At 36.3% G+C, this 18268-nt stretch overlaps 1 protein-coding gene across 9 annotated transcripts; it reads right to left on the bottom strand.

Annotated features, from left to right (window-relative positions):
- Nucleotides 1-257: 257 nt before the first annotated feature.
- On the bottom strand, nt 258-16313 carry LOC147870682 (structural maintenance of chromosomes protein 6-like). 9 transcript variants are annotated; one of them, XM_087342168.1, is made up of 8 exons: nt 14705-16313; nt 10621-10773; nt 7315-8308; nt 4300-4459; nt 3673-3868; nt 2957-3115; nt 2135-2295; nt 258-769 (listed from the first exon to the last, which is right to left on the bottom strand). In XM_087342168.1, the coding sequence occupies exons 4-8, from the start codon at nt 4444-4446 to the stop codon at nt 728-730; spliced, it is 705 nt and encodes a 234-aa protein (XP_087198294.1). In that variant the 5' UTR covers nt 4447-4459; nt 7315-8308; nt 10621-10773; nt 14705-16313; the 3' UTR covers nt 258-727. The 9 variants fall into 9 exon arrangements, with proteins under 9 accessions (XP_087198294.1, XP_087198295.1, XP_087198288.1 ...); XM_087342169.1 differs by having other exon boundaries at nt 258-518; nt 14705-16310; XM_087342162.1 differs by lacking the exon at nt 258-769 and having other exon boundaries at nt 2024-2295; nt 14705-14862; nt 15802-16313.
- Nucleotides 16314-18268: the final 1955 nt, after the last annotated feature.

Below are 18268 nucleotides of genomic sequence, written 5' to 3'. Positions count from 1 at the left end.
TCATGAATTCATATTTAACAACTTAAACAAATGTTTAACGAGCTAAGAAATGTATGCACAGCGTAACAGTGATGGTCCAATGTCTGTGATGTCAGTTGTCTGGAATCAGTAACAATTGATCCATAACCACTGTGCCCCTGCCAGCAGCTTCCAAAGTCTGATTTCTCACTCAAATGAAAGTAGCATTTTTTAAAAAATGTGCATTTCTCATTTATAGTACCACACCAAAGGAGTTGCACAGAAGTGGCACTTAATCATTGATTGCAAATGACACCGAGTTTATTACTTTCACTTACGCCAAAACTTGATGTAGCAACTTCCAGTACAAAATTTACAAGTGTAACTCATACTATTACAAAGATTTAACAAAATGTAAGCAAGCACGATAAATATGAAGTTGATGCAATGTTGCAATGTGTAGTCTGGCAGAGGCGCTTAATGCCTCCGAAACGTTGGTAAATTTCTACCATAACCTAGAGGACAAGTCACCTGATTTCTTGCTGCTTGCACATTACAATCTGCACAAATATAAAACATTCAAATACAATCTTATTCTTCTTCAGTATCTCGTCATCAGAAGACAGGCGGGCAAAATTATCTTAGGGTGGCTAATAAATCCTTTGAAAGGGTTACAAAGTTCAAATATTTGGGAACAACAATAACAAATCAAAATGATACTTGTGAGGAAGTTAGGAGGAGACTAAATTCCGGAAATGCTTGCTACTTCTCAGTCCAAAATATTTTGTCTTCCCGTCTGATTTCTAAGAACCTGAAAATTAAAGTATACAAAACAATAATCTTGCCTGTTGTTTTGTATGGGTGCGAAACATGGTCTCTCACTCAGAGGGAGGAACACAGATTGCAGGTGTTTGAGAATCGGGTGTTGAGGAGGATATTTGGGCCTAAGAGGGAAGACGATGGGGCGTGGAGAAAACTGCACAATGACGAGCTTAAAAATCTGTACTACTCCCCCAGTATTGTGAGGGTGATTAAGTCGAGAAGAGTGAGATGGGCGGAACATGTAGCGCGCATGGATGGGACAAGAGGTGTGCACCGGGTACTGGTTGGGAAACCTGAAGGGAAGAGACCGCTGGGGAGACCTAGACGTAGATGGGAGGATAATTTCAGGCAGGATCTATGGGAGATAGGAGTTGACGGAGACTGGATTTTGTTGGTCCGGTGGAGGGTTTTGGTTAATTCGGTGATGAACCTTTGGGTTCCGTAAGCCATCTAGTTAGTTAGTTAGTAGTTATTCTTCTTCAGTTGGTGGACCCTGGCTTCCTTACATACAATACAAAATTTCCCTGCCTTCTTTTACTTCCCCTGAGTATTACAATTTTTAATAGTAAATGAGAAGTAATTTTTCTGGAATAAACACAGCATAAAACAAACAACCATTGCAGCAGTGTAGTTACCATGTGCTTTATACACAGGAGGTCCCTGGTTCAAATTTCAGCCTGGAGACCTATTATCCTGAGACTTCCCTCAGTCCCTCCAGGCACATCCTGGGTCAGTACCTTAAATTAGGTGAGGACACACCCTTTCCCATCCATTATATATCATCTAATGCCATAAAGTCTTAACTAGTAGCTAATGACAGTGGCAAAAATAAACCACAGACAAATAAAAATATAATTTTCAAAGCAAGTGACTTCCACAAAATCCGTCACCAACGGCGTATTTCCCGAAAGGATAAACAGAAAGTGGGGATGAAGTTCGAGTTTCTCACAGAGAACAGGTGAGTATCAAAGTCATGGAAGAACATATTTCCTCCAGTATGTTCCTCCAAGACAAAAGGTACCCACATGGCATTACAACTAGCAAGATCAACATCGACAGAAAATTGGGATCTCAAGCCAAGTTAATTGTAAATTTGTCTGAATAAAATAAAACTGGTACTGCTGTTCAGTCTGATATGCATTCACTACAGCGCAGATGCAAATAAGTGCATTACACAATTTAATCATTTAAAGAGAAAATTACAGCCATCTGAATTGTAAAAAAGGTTGTAACATAAAACTCATTCTATTGTAAACATTTAATCAACATTTGAACAGAATAACAACCTCTTTCTTAGAGTTTAAAATGGTAGTGACCTTTCGTTTATGTGACATCGACTCTGCACATGTCCTACCTTCCTTGCTTCCATAAAGAATTTGTACTTCTGAGAACTGCTACTGTTTAGGAATTCCCGGACATCTTCCCGATTCAGAATTGTCACGGGATTGTCAAGTTGTATGTTGAATGCTGAAACAATTTTGTCCAGTTCTTCTTTTTTCCTGAAAATTACTTCACCTGCAACAGGAAACAAATGAGAAATGATATATACACAGTAATGTAACCCACTGACCCAAATGTGATCAACTGCTACTCCAAACAAACTATTTCATTGAGACGGTCGGGACCTGGTGCCAATTTAACGAAGATGAAAGGATAGGCAATGTGCCACTTACAGAAATCTTCAATATTTAAAAGCTGTAAATTTTGTAATAAAGTAGAGTCAATCGAGACTATTAGTTTGAATGGAGTACAGTACATAAATTTTGTAAATCAACCTTCACCCAAGTTATTAATTCAATACATCAAGTAACGTGAGTTGAAATAAACTGAAACTTCCTATATAATGCTGTATATGGAGGAAGACCAACAGGACTCTCAGAAAAGAAGAAGCCTAATATGACACTTTTACGCAATTTCAGTAAAATGGGCCTGAAATCTGCGCATCTTTTTAAACAGCCAAAAACAGAACATATTTGAAACAAATATGACGAAACAGACATTTACACATAATCAGTGTGCATGGTAAAATGCCCTCTTAAAACACATATACAATCAGGAAGGGGACAAGTCATATTTTATTTATAAAAAACTAATTGTTTAAAGATAACAAATTTCTTGTTGAGAGCATCCAATATCTGAGATGAAAGGAAAAGCAGAGGGAAAGAAAGCCCAGTACCTTCTTCTGACTTTATTTCGTATGTGCCGCGACCAGTTGCATCGAAGCGTCTCCTTACAATTATATGGTCACCATATTGTTCTCTCTCGTAATTAAGGTGACCAGTATTCTTCAATGTCACTTCAATGGTAGCAGTGACGTTACCCTTCTTTATAAATTCTGGAAGAAACAGGAACAATTCTAAAATTCTGATACACACACTTAATCTTCCTTCCAATATCATATGAAATAAAATTAAAGTTTCGGACCAAATCCACTGTTCATTCAGTATTAGGTTAACTGAGGGGATCCTTCGCAATTCTCATGTTCTCTAATTCAGTCATTTGGGCTTGATGATATTAAACATCACGATCTTACAAAATTTACTTAATGGGTTGGCAATAAATACCATGGTATAATTTTTTTCATCAGTGCAAGAATGGTAAGTCATGGTAGGAGAATATCCAGCGCACAATATGCTGGATCTTCTTTGCCCCCTGAGTTACCAAGCTCACACACGTACACACTATGAATTATTTTATATAATCAGATTAAAGAAATTTAAAAACATAAATAATATGTACTGGGAAATTAGTTTTAAGGGAAGATAAGAGATGACAAATTTCAGTTCATTACCTGTGTAGACTGTACACTCAGACTTTTCAGACTGGACTAAATTCAAGCTAGATAAGCAAAGACTAAACCTATGACCTTAGCAACTTGTTACAATATGTTACCTTTCAAAGAGGTTCCTCTCTTAATAGCTCTTGGGTTACCTCCCAAACCAAGTACAAGAGCATAAACTACTGCAGTCTTGCCACTGCCATTCTTCCCAAAAACAAAATTACCTCTTCCGTTCAGACGAACCTCCAAGGATGAGTGGCACATGAAATTTGTTATGTATATTTTTTCAATGATCCCAGATTTTGGTTCCTGTAATGTCAATATTCTTTTAAAATAAAATTGCAGTAAACTCTACCAATGAGGCAAACTTGTCCCTGAGCACCAGAACCATGCTAGTTCAGTTGCAACACATCAATCACATCTATAATAATCAATCTTCAGGGGCTCCTATAATGTACAAAGTTCCACACTTTTCTGTCAATTCATGACACACAGATTGAAACTTCAATCTGCAGTACAACAAAAGTGGAACTCCAAGATCCAAATTCTTAAAATGTTCACACATGAATACACGACTTAGAAGAAACCCAGGCACCAAAACAAATATTTAGTAACACGGCAACCTGGTACATATTATAATTTATGCTCTGCGTGTGTAATCATGTGCCTATAAATAAGGACTCATATACAGTATATATTCACGCATGTACGCGCGCACACACCAGTTACATAGAACTCACATTTGAGGGGTGTCCACTAGAACTGGATTCGTCTCCGTCATCATCTCTTCGGAATTTAGAGGTGCTCGGTGCATCGTCTGATTCTCGAACTTGCTCATCTCGACTGCCAGAGTTCTTTTGTTCAAGTGAAGCTCCTTTCACATTCATTTTTAAAGATGACCTACAGAATCAGAAACATGTGAGAACTACATCTTTACTTCTTAGATAATTTCATAAAAATGTAACAAACTTAATTTCACAGACTTCAACACAACTTACATGCATAATACCTTGTCTCATATAAAACATACTTCTTGAATGAATTATCCTAGGAATAAGATAGAACTTTCTTTCTGCTGTTACGTCCTCCCTTACATCCACACTAAGTAACCACATCTAAACAATTACTCACAAAACACACAAAATATGTAGCTTAAACTCAAATTTTAAATATTTCACGATACTGTATCACATCACTACTCTCTTACACAGGCCCACCTGACTCAATTCTCATTCAGCTAGACACTAGATGTACGTAATTTTTAATAGGTCTTATTTCATAAGGAATTCAAGAATAAACAAATATGCAATTTCCACATTTACTTCTAGTCAATCAACAAAATCTGGACATGTGAAGGCCAGAGTGAGCGAGCAATTTCACATGAGATACGGGTCAAATGCCATTTTTAGATCAATGAAATCTAAAATCCTACAATGAGCTGGGTTTATGGCTTGAAATAGAAACCTAAGAAATTCACACTGAATTTCTTGGTAAACATCAATTTGGAAGGCACGTACTTGGAGGAGCTGGTAATTATATACTTCTCCGTGTTACATGAAAACCGAAAGTTTACTGGAGTTCACTCGACTCGCCACCAAAGTCAATTTCCATTTATGCCTGTGTCCTGCCAGCGGTCTCCTTACTTCAAACATGAGGTACACATTTCATATACCTCCAATGCGCGCTACATGTCTCCTCCATCAAGCCCTCCTAGATTTTATTATCGTAACAATATTTTTGAATACGCTGGATACTACGTGCAGAACGTAAAGCCTTTGTGTTTGCATTTCTGTACAAAAAGTGCTCAAAATCGTTTATATCGAGGGGAAAGTATGGAATTTGACATAAACCGACCAGTCCAAAAAAGGAATATTAATTAAGAAGAAACAGAACAAGGGGGAACAAATTACAAAATATTCTATCAACTGGTTTCAAGGCACACATTTCTTTCTACTCGGATCCCAAATACATCCATCCACATTCAATTCGACTCGAATGTAGAGAAGTTTACACAGCCCTGTTTTAGTTGCAAAGAATAACAACGTACTAGGTCTCTCTTCACACACGAACATGTTTTGGTCATTTAAAATTACGTAACTTCAGTATCGCAAACCAGACAGCGTCGAATGACAGAATAATTAGTTAATAATTAACCGGAAAGTATTCAGGATGGACGGCCAGTGGCGTAGTTTAAGGTACCATCCAGGCATCTTCCTGGAGATACTGAGGAAAATCATGAAATACCTCCATCAGAAAACACGGTCTTTGGGCTGAGAACAGAGCCTCACAAATACGAAACCCGAACTGTAATTATGTGACTGCGATGATGTTCTTTGTCACTGAACAAGTAGACCTATTTTCTATACGTGTTTGAGGATTCTTACGTTAGTTAGGGAAAATTGACTGCATAAAAACGTAACAAATGGCTGCTCAGTCAATATGTTCTTGAAGAAAGGTACATTTATCATTAACCCTTCAACGTGGAAATTTAAATTCCGCGCTGCTTGACGAGGAGTGGTGGCCATTTAAATGTTGCTCTAAAACACTTTATTTATCATAACGTTTGAACTATATAACATATAATGATCAATTCTTCACTGAAATCCTCTTAAAAGATGGTTTTATAATTTCAGCGTATAATATGAACATCCTGTGTGTGACAAATGCTAGTAGTCGATTAGACGTTGAGAGTTGTACGTAATTTATTGAAACGTCAGCAAAAGTCAACGTTACCCAAATACATAGTTTTTATCTTTTTCTAGCGGTTCCTGCACATGACGCAATGTCTTTGAGGCATTGAATTTCTTTCCTGTGTCAATAATACGCGGGAGTAAATATGTCTGCGCCAGCTGATATTCTGACAGCGAACTGAAGGCCACATATATGCATCATACTTGGCAGTTATAACCGTCTCTTACTAAGAACTCTTCTGATTATAGACTTCTGAGTATAGGGGTGCTAAAATTGTTGATATTTGAAGACACAGATAAACATAACTGTATATCTATATATATATATTATGGAGCCCCTTGACCGTTTCAGATAATTTTTTTTCCTCTCTACTTCGCTGGAGCAGTTATCGTGTCATATGAGACTGAGAGAATGAGTTATCTTACCTCTACAAACAAACAGCTCAGTGTTCTTTGGAAGATTATATTACAAAAATAACGTTATATAAATCAATAATGGACTGAATCGTTTCCTTGGCTTTATAAACTCGTCATTAAAGAAAAACTAAGATGATTTTGGTAAGATCTGAGTTCCCCACAGCGACGAGTATGATGATGGGGGCACAAGGATCTGAAACGTCGGTCAATATCTACCAAACTATAAACGGCTTCCGTACAGACTAAACCTTTAGACGACTAATAGTGCCTTCCACTGACGTTAAATTGTTTCGACGGGTAAGATCGAGCGAGTTCACCCGGTGACTGCCACGACTGCACACTGGCCGGCAGAAAAGCAGCTCATTCATTACAATTGCAGTGCCTAATTGGGCACCTCCAAATACAAAGTAGAGAAAAATCCGGGCCAGCCTTGTGACATATTCTGGCCTCCTGACGATAACTGACAGATACAATGACCTGAATGTTAACGCCATCCGCAAGTTAAATATGAACTCGGACACGCTGTCAAAAATGTATCCCCTTTTAAACCGTTGCTCTAACACTTTTAAGTTTTTCATTCGGGCTACTACGGCAACCGCTGCTCGTTGTTGTCCCCATTTTAAAGAAGAACAATTAGGATTCTCTTACCTCGAATGTGACTCCGATGCAGTTCGAAGAGCCTCACACAACAGTCAAATGGAGTATTCTAATAGTGACTGCGCGTGGTACGTGCAGCGCGTCCTTCGTTCGCGGATGAAAACGGCACCTGATGTGGAGGGCAGCTGCTAATACTTTAAAGGTTGCTGTGTATGCGAGTGGAAATGTATATGGATTCTGAAAGACTAAATATAATTAATTCATCAACACAAATTACAGGACAGAATTTAGCAATTAGTAAAACTCTTACTGGTGAATACCATAACATAAGTGTAAAAGTTTCAACCTGTAGTTAATATCACCTTAGCTGTACACGCAGCCACGTTGTTCACGATATCGCAGTTTAACAGCTTTCAGTAGAGGGACAAAATGTTTGGTACTGGTGAACAGTTGTAATTACAACTAATACTTTTGCTGCAATGTCACTGACAATTAAAAAAACTGGCACAAGAACAAATATAAATAAAAGCTTTCTTACTCAGACTAGTGACAGAGTCCTCAAGCAATACGGTACGATCCCTAACTCACAAAGCAAGATGCAATCAAGCCATGGCCAGTGCATGCCTTTCAAATTCCAATGCAATGCCAAATGTAGCACAACTTTCAATAAAAGATAATCATCACAAGGCACAGAAAGTATGATCCCAAAATCCTAACAAGCTGTCTTTTTATACTAAAACACGTAAGCTCCATTAGGCCCTCATGCTATTGTCATTAAAGAAAAAAGTAACCATATTTATTCCTCTGTTACTTTAAGAATGCTTTGTCATTTTCGAGGAACACTTATCATAAACTGGCAGGAACATTGTAAATTATAAATTGTAAAGAATACAGCAATACCCAGAGGAACTGAGGAAAATAATGAAAACTGAAAAGTTTGGGTATCAGATTTGAATCCTGAGACTATGGCGAACTGGAAAGAGAGTAAAACAAAGCAACTGTGGCATATTTCGTTGGAATGATGAGAAAACCTCAGTCTTGACACCTGTAACCAATTTCAGGATGTCAGCCGCATATAGCGGTATAAATTTTTCCTATTAATTACAGTTAATACATTCATTCATCAATTTTTAAAGGCAGATATTCCTTTTTTATTGCTACATATGTAAAAATTAATTTCATACTCATTTAGAGAAAAATTATTATCGATATGGTAACGTGATACATTCACATACTAAATAAAACCTACAAGTAAATATGTAATACATACACATTTAATAAAATGAACACTGCTAATTTGATACTAATTAAAACAAATTATATAAACAACAAAATTGTTATTCTTTAACCCACTGCTCCTCAGACTGTACAAGAAAAACATAGTGAAATGTCACCTGTAATTTTAAACTGGGTTTAAGGCCCCATAAACTACTGTTTAAAATGTTTTAAAAATAAATTAAACTGGTGGCATTTGACATCAATATATGACGATTCACTTGTGGTTACAAGTCGATTGCTGAGGTACCAACTGAGAAGCTACAGAATTAAATATGCTATCTTGTTATTTCTGTTTCATAGAGATCCTTGTAACAGCAAAGAGCATTCTCAGATTTTTTTGTTCAATATTTGGACCAAATACGTATGCTGCAGGACCCTTGTAAGGGAGGGAGACATTTAGACAGGGGTAGGGGTGATTTGACTGAAGAGTATCAATGGGATTAGCAGAGCAAGGTATTGTATCACCTGCCTGGAAAGAGTAGTAAACTATAGCACATCCCACAGTACTGCAGTATGATACAGCTTGCTTTTATGATATATAAAGAGTTCAATTTCTTCCCAATAAAAAATGACAATCTCATAAACTCGTGGGTATTTTAAGTATAGAGCAGAAGTCTGAACTTCACTCCCTCAAATATATACACAGAGTCATAATGATATAAACAGGGGCATTTTAAACTGCCTTTAGACTGTTTTGTCCGATTTTGACATTCTGCAGGAAAACAAAATTCCTTTTAATTATTCCAAATTGTTTGAAAATTTCAAGTGAATCTTAGTTAGAGAATCCTTTCCTTAAAGTGGATGATTAGGTTAAAAATTAATCTTCGACATACTGTTAAGCCTTAGAAGCATTTTGGACATACACAGTGCTATTTGTCTGAATATACAGACATTATAACAATATCACGACACAACAGGACCATATAGTCCTATTCAACAAACCACACACACACAAATTAATGGGACACTCAACCCTTAAAGCTTAGGAACATTTGTTCACACAGATCACCGCTTATATCTTCCAGTAACCGAGACCTTCAACAAAATGATGGACACCAACAGAATTCAATGGACGTCATGGTATTGGCCAAATTTTATTTTAGATTTTAATTGCATTATTCTTATTACCAGCTGCCATACTGCCACATCAAGCTGGTTCAATTTCACTGTCAAATGAGATTACTTCATCAGAGACACTCTTCAAAATTAGATGTTCTCTATTTCGTTCCTCAACTTTCAACTAAACGTAACTTCAATACATATGTCAGTTTCTGTAAACATACGACGTAGGTCATTTACAGTATTCAAACTTCCAAAACGACAAAAATCACGCAACTACAAACAATGAATGAAGTATTATTTGTTGTGGCAACATTGCGTGTTTCATCTAGCTTACATTCAGATGTCACTGACAAGACATCATCCCCATGTGATCTTTTGGTAAAAATAACTTTCATAGGGTTGATAATCTTAATTTCAATTGCGGAGTTGTGTGTGCGTTTGCTTACAGTTCAAAAAAAAATATATTCTGATTCATATGAAATTTGAAGTGCTTCTTCCTGGAAACCAAGAAGATATTTTAGAAAAGTCAAAAACTCAGTCCTGAATTTGAGTGCTGGTGATTCCTGTTGCTTGGAAACTAGACATGAAAGGACAGTGCCATGACTGAAATTGCTTTTTTCAATGAGCAGACCACAGTAAAAATGGCTGCAACTCCAAAAACAGAGATACGGGTGAGAAATGGCCAATGAATTTTGCTTACAAAACATATTGTTCATGCTCATAAGGTTCTTTTACATGCCATAAAACTATGACATGAGACCGCCGGCTTTACTTCCCCTCTGAAGGAAGTTTTATCATCCTTAAAAGTCCACCGACCTCGGCTGGGTTTGAACCCGTGAACCTTGGGTCCAGTGGCAAACACGCTAACCACAAGTCCACTGAGGGCAACTTAAAAGTACAATAGTCAAAACAAACAGGTAAGCAGATTAATACGGAGCAATCACATTATTACACATTATCAGACTTTCATTTCATCATGCTGACTTAAGAAGCAAGTAATGAATTCCCTATTTCTACCTGCTGACTCAGACGACTCCACCTTGATGTAATAGCCTCCACATCTGATTTCACTGTCTGTGACATGATGCCATCATCCACAAAATGACGTCCAATATCCTGGATCTTGGCCAGGCGAGCTTCTGGATGATTTCGAATGTAGTTTTCAACGTCCTTCAAAAGAATTGCTAAGTCATTTACTTTCACAAAAGATAAAAGTAGCTATAGTGACTTCGAAAGCGATCCAGGAATGACACTTTTTAGGATATAAGCCAAAAGACCGATCATTTGCAGGAATTCCATAATCTTCAAACACAACTCCATATAAATTGTTTGTTCTTTAATCTGTTTACTCATCAAGGAGACGTGCAGAAGACTGAAATAAAAATGATAACCTTGCAAGCTACCCTGAAAGACCATTTCCTCAGAACTCACTCTGATCCATAAATTTCAACAAGAGATGTGAAAATGAATATAAGCCAGTTCAGAACGTAACTGCTACATAGCCTGCAAATATGGAGTCTTCTCAAAGGTTTCAAACTCAGTTATTCTGACCGAGGTTTTTTGTGGGTCTCCTTAGAATTTTCACATAAATGCAAGAAAACTGCCCTAAAGTAGACTCTCCCCTCAAAACTACCCTACTCCTATTCATTCAGTTACGAGGGAAAAGAATGTGTTAATGCCTGCACTCATCATCTTCACAGTAAATAGTCTACATGCATTATCCTCAGAAGATAAATTTCAAATTCACTGAATATGTAACATTTGAGGTTTCCACAGTGACAAATCCAAAGACTGATCACTGGTAAACTTATACCAGACCACAGAAGACAGCCATCTTATGTCTGGTCATCTGACTAAGTGATTTCCCTAATCGCTTCTCTAGTTTGTCCAACCAATCCATTTCTTGGGCAACCAAAGCTGATTAAGGAAAATTCTCATATTTTATTCAATTACAGAAATTTCAAAAAAACAAAAACAGATGATAGCTGAAAATAAACTATAAACTCTTGCCTGACTTACATGACGTAAAGTCACCTGGTAATTAAACAATATCTTACTATTAAATAACACACGTAACATTTATGCACACTGAGTGGAAACATAGTGAGTATGCATATACTGAAAAATGTGAAATGGTTCAGCATCTGTGCGTCAGTCACCAAGATCCAGTTATCATCTCACTTACTCATCACCCAGATGATGGAGGCTGCAAAGCATCTCAGCAATATTATGGTAAAATTAGAATGAGCGAAGAAACATAACCAGACTTTTCAGTAAGTTTGTTGAAGGAATCTGACTGATGAAGAAATGTGTGTCTTCCAAAACAATTCATCGAAGATGTCAACGGAAGCCCAGTGACACCAGAAACAAAAAGATCACAACATCAAAATGCTGATACGTTTTTCTAATTTCAACAGAAACATCCATTATAAAACTGTTAATATAAAAGTACATAAATCTAAACAGTTCTGTCAGTACAAAGTTCCTCTGTTATGGATGATGGCACAGTACAATCTGTTAAATCATTCTCCATCATTTCAAAATCGCAGGTTGTATCATTTAGAGGTTATGAATCTCGATGTAAGGTCATGTGTCATACTTGCAATTTACATTTCTTAAAAACTAGCAGAACATAAATCAAGTTCTGTATGAAATAAGCAATATTGCTATAGACATCTGCAACATTTCAGAAATATCTTTTGACAGAAGAAACAATTAGCAGACCTCAAATAGGTAAGTGGTTTCAAAAGTTAAAAAAAAAAAATGACTTTCATCGAAGATACTGAAATTTTACAGTCCAACAGCAAAGCAGATAAAAAGTTATACAAATTAGGGAACTTGTTTACAAATAAATCAGACATCTCACCAAATGTAAGTTAATAAGGATGGATTCTCATTCTGATACAAAATCTTAAGAACCGACATACTGCTGCAAAATTTGTCTCATCTGCTGACTTACAAGCGGAAGTAGAGTCAAGTCGATATGTCGAAACTCCTGGAAAACTTCAGAAAGAACCTTATTTCCTTTCCAGTGATAAAACAATGGTTCATGGGAACCCCAAAACAAATCTTCAAAATTAACACGTCTAGTATGATGAATCATAGAAAAGGCCAGACGAGTTAACTCAAATGCAAGGAGCACGTAGAATGTCCTCCTCTTTTGATGTAAACAGAAATCTGTATTGGGAGTTTATTTCATATATAAGTTTTTCTAAATAAAATTTTGTGATTCCTTTCTTCACTCTGCTGTTTGTTCAGAAATTTCTGACAACCATTTCCGGCTGCTGTGCATTTCTTAACATATTCCTCCGCATCTAGTATTGCGCGACTTTTCGTTCTTCCAAAAACTCAATTTAGAATTCAAAGCGAAAAGGTTTCGATGACATCAATGAAATAAAGGGGACAATCATAGACTAGGTTTTTCAAAATTCCACAGCAACTTATGAAATTACAGAAGCTCGGTATTTGCTGTAACAGGTTTGAAAGGGTACTTCAGACAGAACAGCATCAAATAGCCAATAAGTACTGAGATAAAATTTCAGTATGGAAATTTAACTTGTCACATCTCGTGACACTGGCTATTAATGAAACAATAGGAATGTGATTCATCACAGCAACTGCAGGATACAGAATGCCGGATCTTAAATGCAACAAAGATAATAAATAATAAATATGAGGACAACATGAAAACTATGAAAATATGCATGAGAACAGAATTCCAAAGCCACTTTATCAACATAAACCGAAGAGTACAACAATCCAGGAATGCCTGAAAAAAATATACAGAATAACTTTAATCCCTGTGCATGGGGCAGGCCAAAACTTAATCCATAATGTTGATGTTATTCGTGATGAGACGAAACACCTTTGAAAACCAACGATTATAAAATTCAAATTTTAGATCCTTTACAGTAACACATTCATAGAAACAGGCCAAATCTTTGGCAAGACGAGAGGACAGTGTTACTTTTGCCAACTTATTCCTGTCCGAAAAAACAAATAACAGTGTTCAAACATTTACCACAAGAAAAAAATCTTAAAGAAATTTAATTTTCAATCATCTGGAATAAATTCAGAGCCATGTGATTATAATAGAATTTGTCACAATATGTAAAGTCATAAGGGGCATAATTTAAAGCCGACCAATTCATTAAAGCTTGGTGAAAATAATATTTTTTTTCAGCCTATCTATCTAAATGCTGCTCTACAAACACAGAAATATGGACAACTGTCCCTCCCCTAAACTCGATCGGAGGTTAATTTTTCAATTGCCCTCGTAAAATGATTTCAGTTTCCAGAGTCAGCATCAGAAGCAGGGGATTTTGAATACAATTGATTTTACTGTTCAAAAATGTGTAGGTGAGAGCCATCTGCAAATCACTGCACGGCTACATAAAGAAAACAGAAAAGTAGGCTTTATGAGTTCTAACTAGATGGTTCTTTATAATGAAAAACAAAAGGCTCCTGAACAGCTTACTATGCTAATCATTCCACTACCAAAGGGCACAAGTGACTACTTTATTCCAGCAGAGTTATTAGGATGTCTTCCAACTACCCCTCCACACATGTGCAAATGCACAGAGGTTATATCAGTTATGGTTTCAGGTGGAGACAAACACATACGAAAAGTTAGTTGTACGATAAAGAATAGATAAGTACAAGATTTTCATTTGAAATCCAAACACAAGAACACAGGAATACTTAGGAGGAAAGTACTGAAACATTAGGTGAGAATTAATTTTTCTGTAGCTTTCAGGTTGCCCATAATGTTACAGATATTGCAACACATCTACATTTCAAAATTTGGAACCTTCAACTATTTCCAATACTGAAAAAAAATTTGAAGAAGTCTTCATACTTCCTGCTGTGAAAACCTCAAATCTTACAGAAAAAAATATGTAACTAAAATCTGGCACAGAAACAAGAAGCATGTTATTTTTATTTCCAATAATTTCTTAAAAACAATGAATAACAGTTCTAAATCAAACTATTTCAGTAAACAAAATGACCACATTAACTTAGATTGTAAGAAACAGCTGATTCCCTCACGCACTGAGTTAGCGATGCACGATCACTTAAAACAGTAAATTTCTACACTTACCTCTAAATTCACCATATTCTTGTGAAGCTTCTTTAAGGATCTTAAACTTATTGCAGCTTCCATCTGTTACATCACTCCATTTGGCATTTAGATGTGTAAACTTCCTTGCAACATTCTGAACGCAGTTGCCTTCACTGCTCTGCAAAACAGATCACTTCCTGTGAAACACAAAAATAAGGAGAAACAAAAAAGCTGTACATATAACAGAATTATGATGCCAGTTCAATAAGTTCCAATAATAAAGTTACTGCAGCAATCGTGGGCACTGAAATGAGAAACTAGTAATTTCTTATATGAAGAAGCATCACTGGGAAACATGTAATGTGCTGCATATGACACATGCTTCACAAGTATGTCCGCTAGACAGTGCCGAAGTATAATGTGGTTAATTTTTATGTCAGTCAGGAATTTTTGTAGTCAGCAGTCAAAATGTCAACATCAGAACTTATGTAAATAAAGAACAACAAACAGTTGTTGCTGGTTCTTAATTGTAGTGAAAATAATGTTCATAAATTGAAAAATTGGTATAAATTTACACAGTTCTTTGTGTGATACATTCCTAAAAAACATGAATGTTTTGTTATAAAGATTTATAAACTTAATGACATGACTGGCTACACATGTGACATTGAAAAATCTCACTGGGAGAGTAGCAATAAACTTTAAGAGGAAAATCTTTTCTCTTCTATGGACTTATGTCAGTCAGAATCATATGATAATGACAGGGGAACTTTGGTAATTAGACACTAAAACTGAAATGGAGGTGTCTCAACAGCAGTGATATCGAAAGGCTACCAAGATGTGAGCTTACTAATCCAAGTACATGAAAACAAATTAATATGTTTTGTTAATGGAAATACGTCGCAAACAGCCTGAATAAAATTTATATAGACTCCACTGTATTTTCTGCTTTTGTCTTACTATTCAGTTATAAAATTCACAGTTACAATAATTAATTTATAAGGGTCTTGGATAGAAATCACCAACATTCTTCTCTCTGTAATACAACCTCTTCCTTCAGAAACAGAAACAGTCATGTATAATGTCCTGAAGTTTATATAAATTGCATGAAATGACATGTTCGAAATTGTTCTTACTTTACGTCCTCCACACAAGGGAAAGATAACACACATAAATTCAACAAACGCTCAAATAACAAAACATTAACTTGCACGTCCTCGCAATATATGACAGAAGAAATGCAGTGGACACACAACAGTTACGCCATTATCTCGTACGCAGGGATGGCAACATCTGAAAAGCAGCGAACACATCCCGCCATCGCGGGAGAATGAGGGATATTCAATTATCAATCTTTGCGTACTGTAACAAACTCTGCTGCCATCTACCGACTACGGATCTGAAGTAGATCTACGTCGAAGCACACTCCATTGCACTGCTGTTTGAAATGCTACCTGAAATACCTCACATATTGTAATATAGCTGTGTGTTGGTTGTCTTAATAACCTTCCACATTAGCCATTAAACCCCAATATTATGATGCTCAAACCTTTTTACACAAGTCTTATAGCATCAAATATTCATGGCAAATGACTATTAACTTACAAAACACAGAAATACACACAGTAAGAAAACAAATTCAACAAGTCAAAAAATCAAAAAAATGCTTGAAATTGTCAAAAAAGCGCACAAAACCAAAAAAATCGAAAAATTTCACTTTAAAATTTTTTTCCGTAATTTTCAAAATGTTTTTTGGTTTTTACGCTTTTCAGACAATTTCCAGCATTTTTTATTTTTTTTAAAAAAATCAAAATTTTTCAAAAAATCAAGAAATGCTGGAAATTTTGAAAGAAGCGCACAAAATCAAAAAAATTTTTTTTTTTTTTACGCTTTTCAGACAATTTCCAGCATTTTTTTTTGAAAATTTTTAAAATTTCAAAACTAAAGTTGGCACCTTCCTAATTTGACACAGGGATAATTAAAAAATCTACTGTGTGTTCAGTTACAGACAAAAGCAAGAAACCGCTAGGACTCTGTGGACCACAGTTGGTGAATGGGAAAATTATGATTTTAGTCACAATATTATGTTGTTAAATTATCTCTGTTTACAACTGATCTATCTTCTGCCTGTGAAAGACTAAACAAATAACTGCTAAACTCTGAGACTACACTGGAAAATTTCCAATTGCAGGCACGTAACAGAGGGAAAGTATGTCGTATCTTTCTACACACGGTTGTGACTGTTTAAGCGGAAAGGAACTTAGCTCCCTTGGTACAGTCGAAGCAGCTTCTCTGATTTTACTGACCCTCGTTACAAATTCTGCTGCGCGATCTCCTCCAATATCCTAACAAACGAAACAAAATTCATATTAGGCAATTGCTTGAGATCCCTAACTATCTCTAGATTGCAAAATAAAATAATGAATATAAATATTTAACCAAGTGGATCGAGAAGATGGCAGTCACTCAACAGGTCAATAAATTATACGCCTTTTACGAGTTCAATCCAATCCAATACAACCTATTGTCTGTGATCCATTTCAAGTAACATCCCATCTATACCTGTTCTCCTTAAAAAGGGTTTTTCCTTCATGTTTCATGACTAAAATTTGGGTGCTTTCCCTATCTTCCTCATTTGTGCTGGTGCTCAAAAATTTTAAGTTTCGATTTATCTCATAGTAACCTTGAACCGTGCTCCAAGCCAGTCCATGGGTCCATATTCAACATATTCGGACTAGAGTCGATGAAAAGCCAGAAGATATGGCTTGAAACCCAGGAGTCTTTCATCAACATCAGTCGCCATGAAAGTCTCACTTTATACATATTTGGACTACCCCACCACACCTGGTGGAATACTATGGAACTACGTATATCCTATACAGCAGAATGCTTTAAACCTTTCTGATCATTCGATCTATTTTTCCAAAAGACTTAACAGTCGATTAATGTCAGAAACGATCGCTTATTCAACAGCTGTAAAAACATGCGTTACACTACCCTCTAAGATGAATCTTAAGAATAATATTTGGAGTCGAAACTGGACAAAAACAGATAATAGAGCATTTAATTATGAGATGCTACACACAGACATTTAAATAAATAAACAAAATCTCCAACAGAATTTCCACAAGTAGACACTTTGCCGTCATGAACAATCTTCTCCTTAGAGTCTTTCTGGAAATGTTGAAACTGTCCACGTACATCGTTTATTTTTGTAACTGTACGCTCAGTATCACCACAACCAATTTTCAATCTCTGAAGTTCTGTACATTTCTCATTCAGTCTTGCAATCTCTTTTCCCTTTCTTTTAAAACTCCTCCTCGAAAGCCTACAAAATGGCATACATTGAAGAACAGTGTCGTATGTTTTGAACTCGGCAAACGATTACAGCGCTATAAAGAATAGGTACTACCTCCATCTGCTTGTTCCAACCTTCTTTTGGCATCCTTTAACCACATCCTTAATTCAGCCACTAACTTGTACTCTTTTGATTCATTCTCACATTGCTGAGCCCCCACTTTCCTTGCCTACAGACAAAAATAAAATGCCCAATTTTCTCCTACTGATTCACTCCTACAAAAAACACGCCCTGAGATCAAACGT

This window comes from Zootermopsis nevadensis, unplaced genomic scaffold (genome assembly GCF_977971745.1).
Source record: "Zootermopsis nevadensis isolate Lab colony 2312 unplaced genomic scaffold, Znev_1.0 Znev_ptg000221l, whole genome shotgun sequence".
NCBI lineage: Eukaryota > Metazoa > Arthropoda > Insecta > Blattodea > Termopsidae > Zootermopsis > Zootermopsis nevadensis.
Note: the sequence above shows the minus strand (reverse complement) of the source record. Positions and strands in the feature narration are given on the sequence as shown.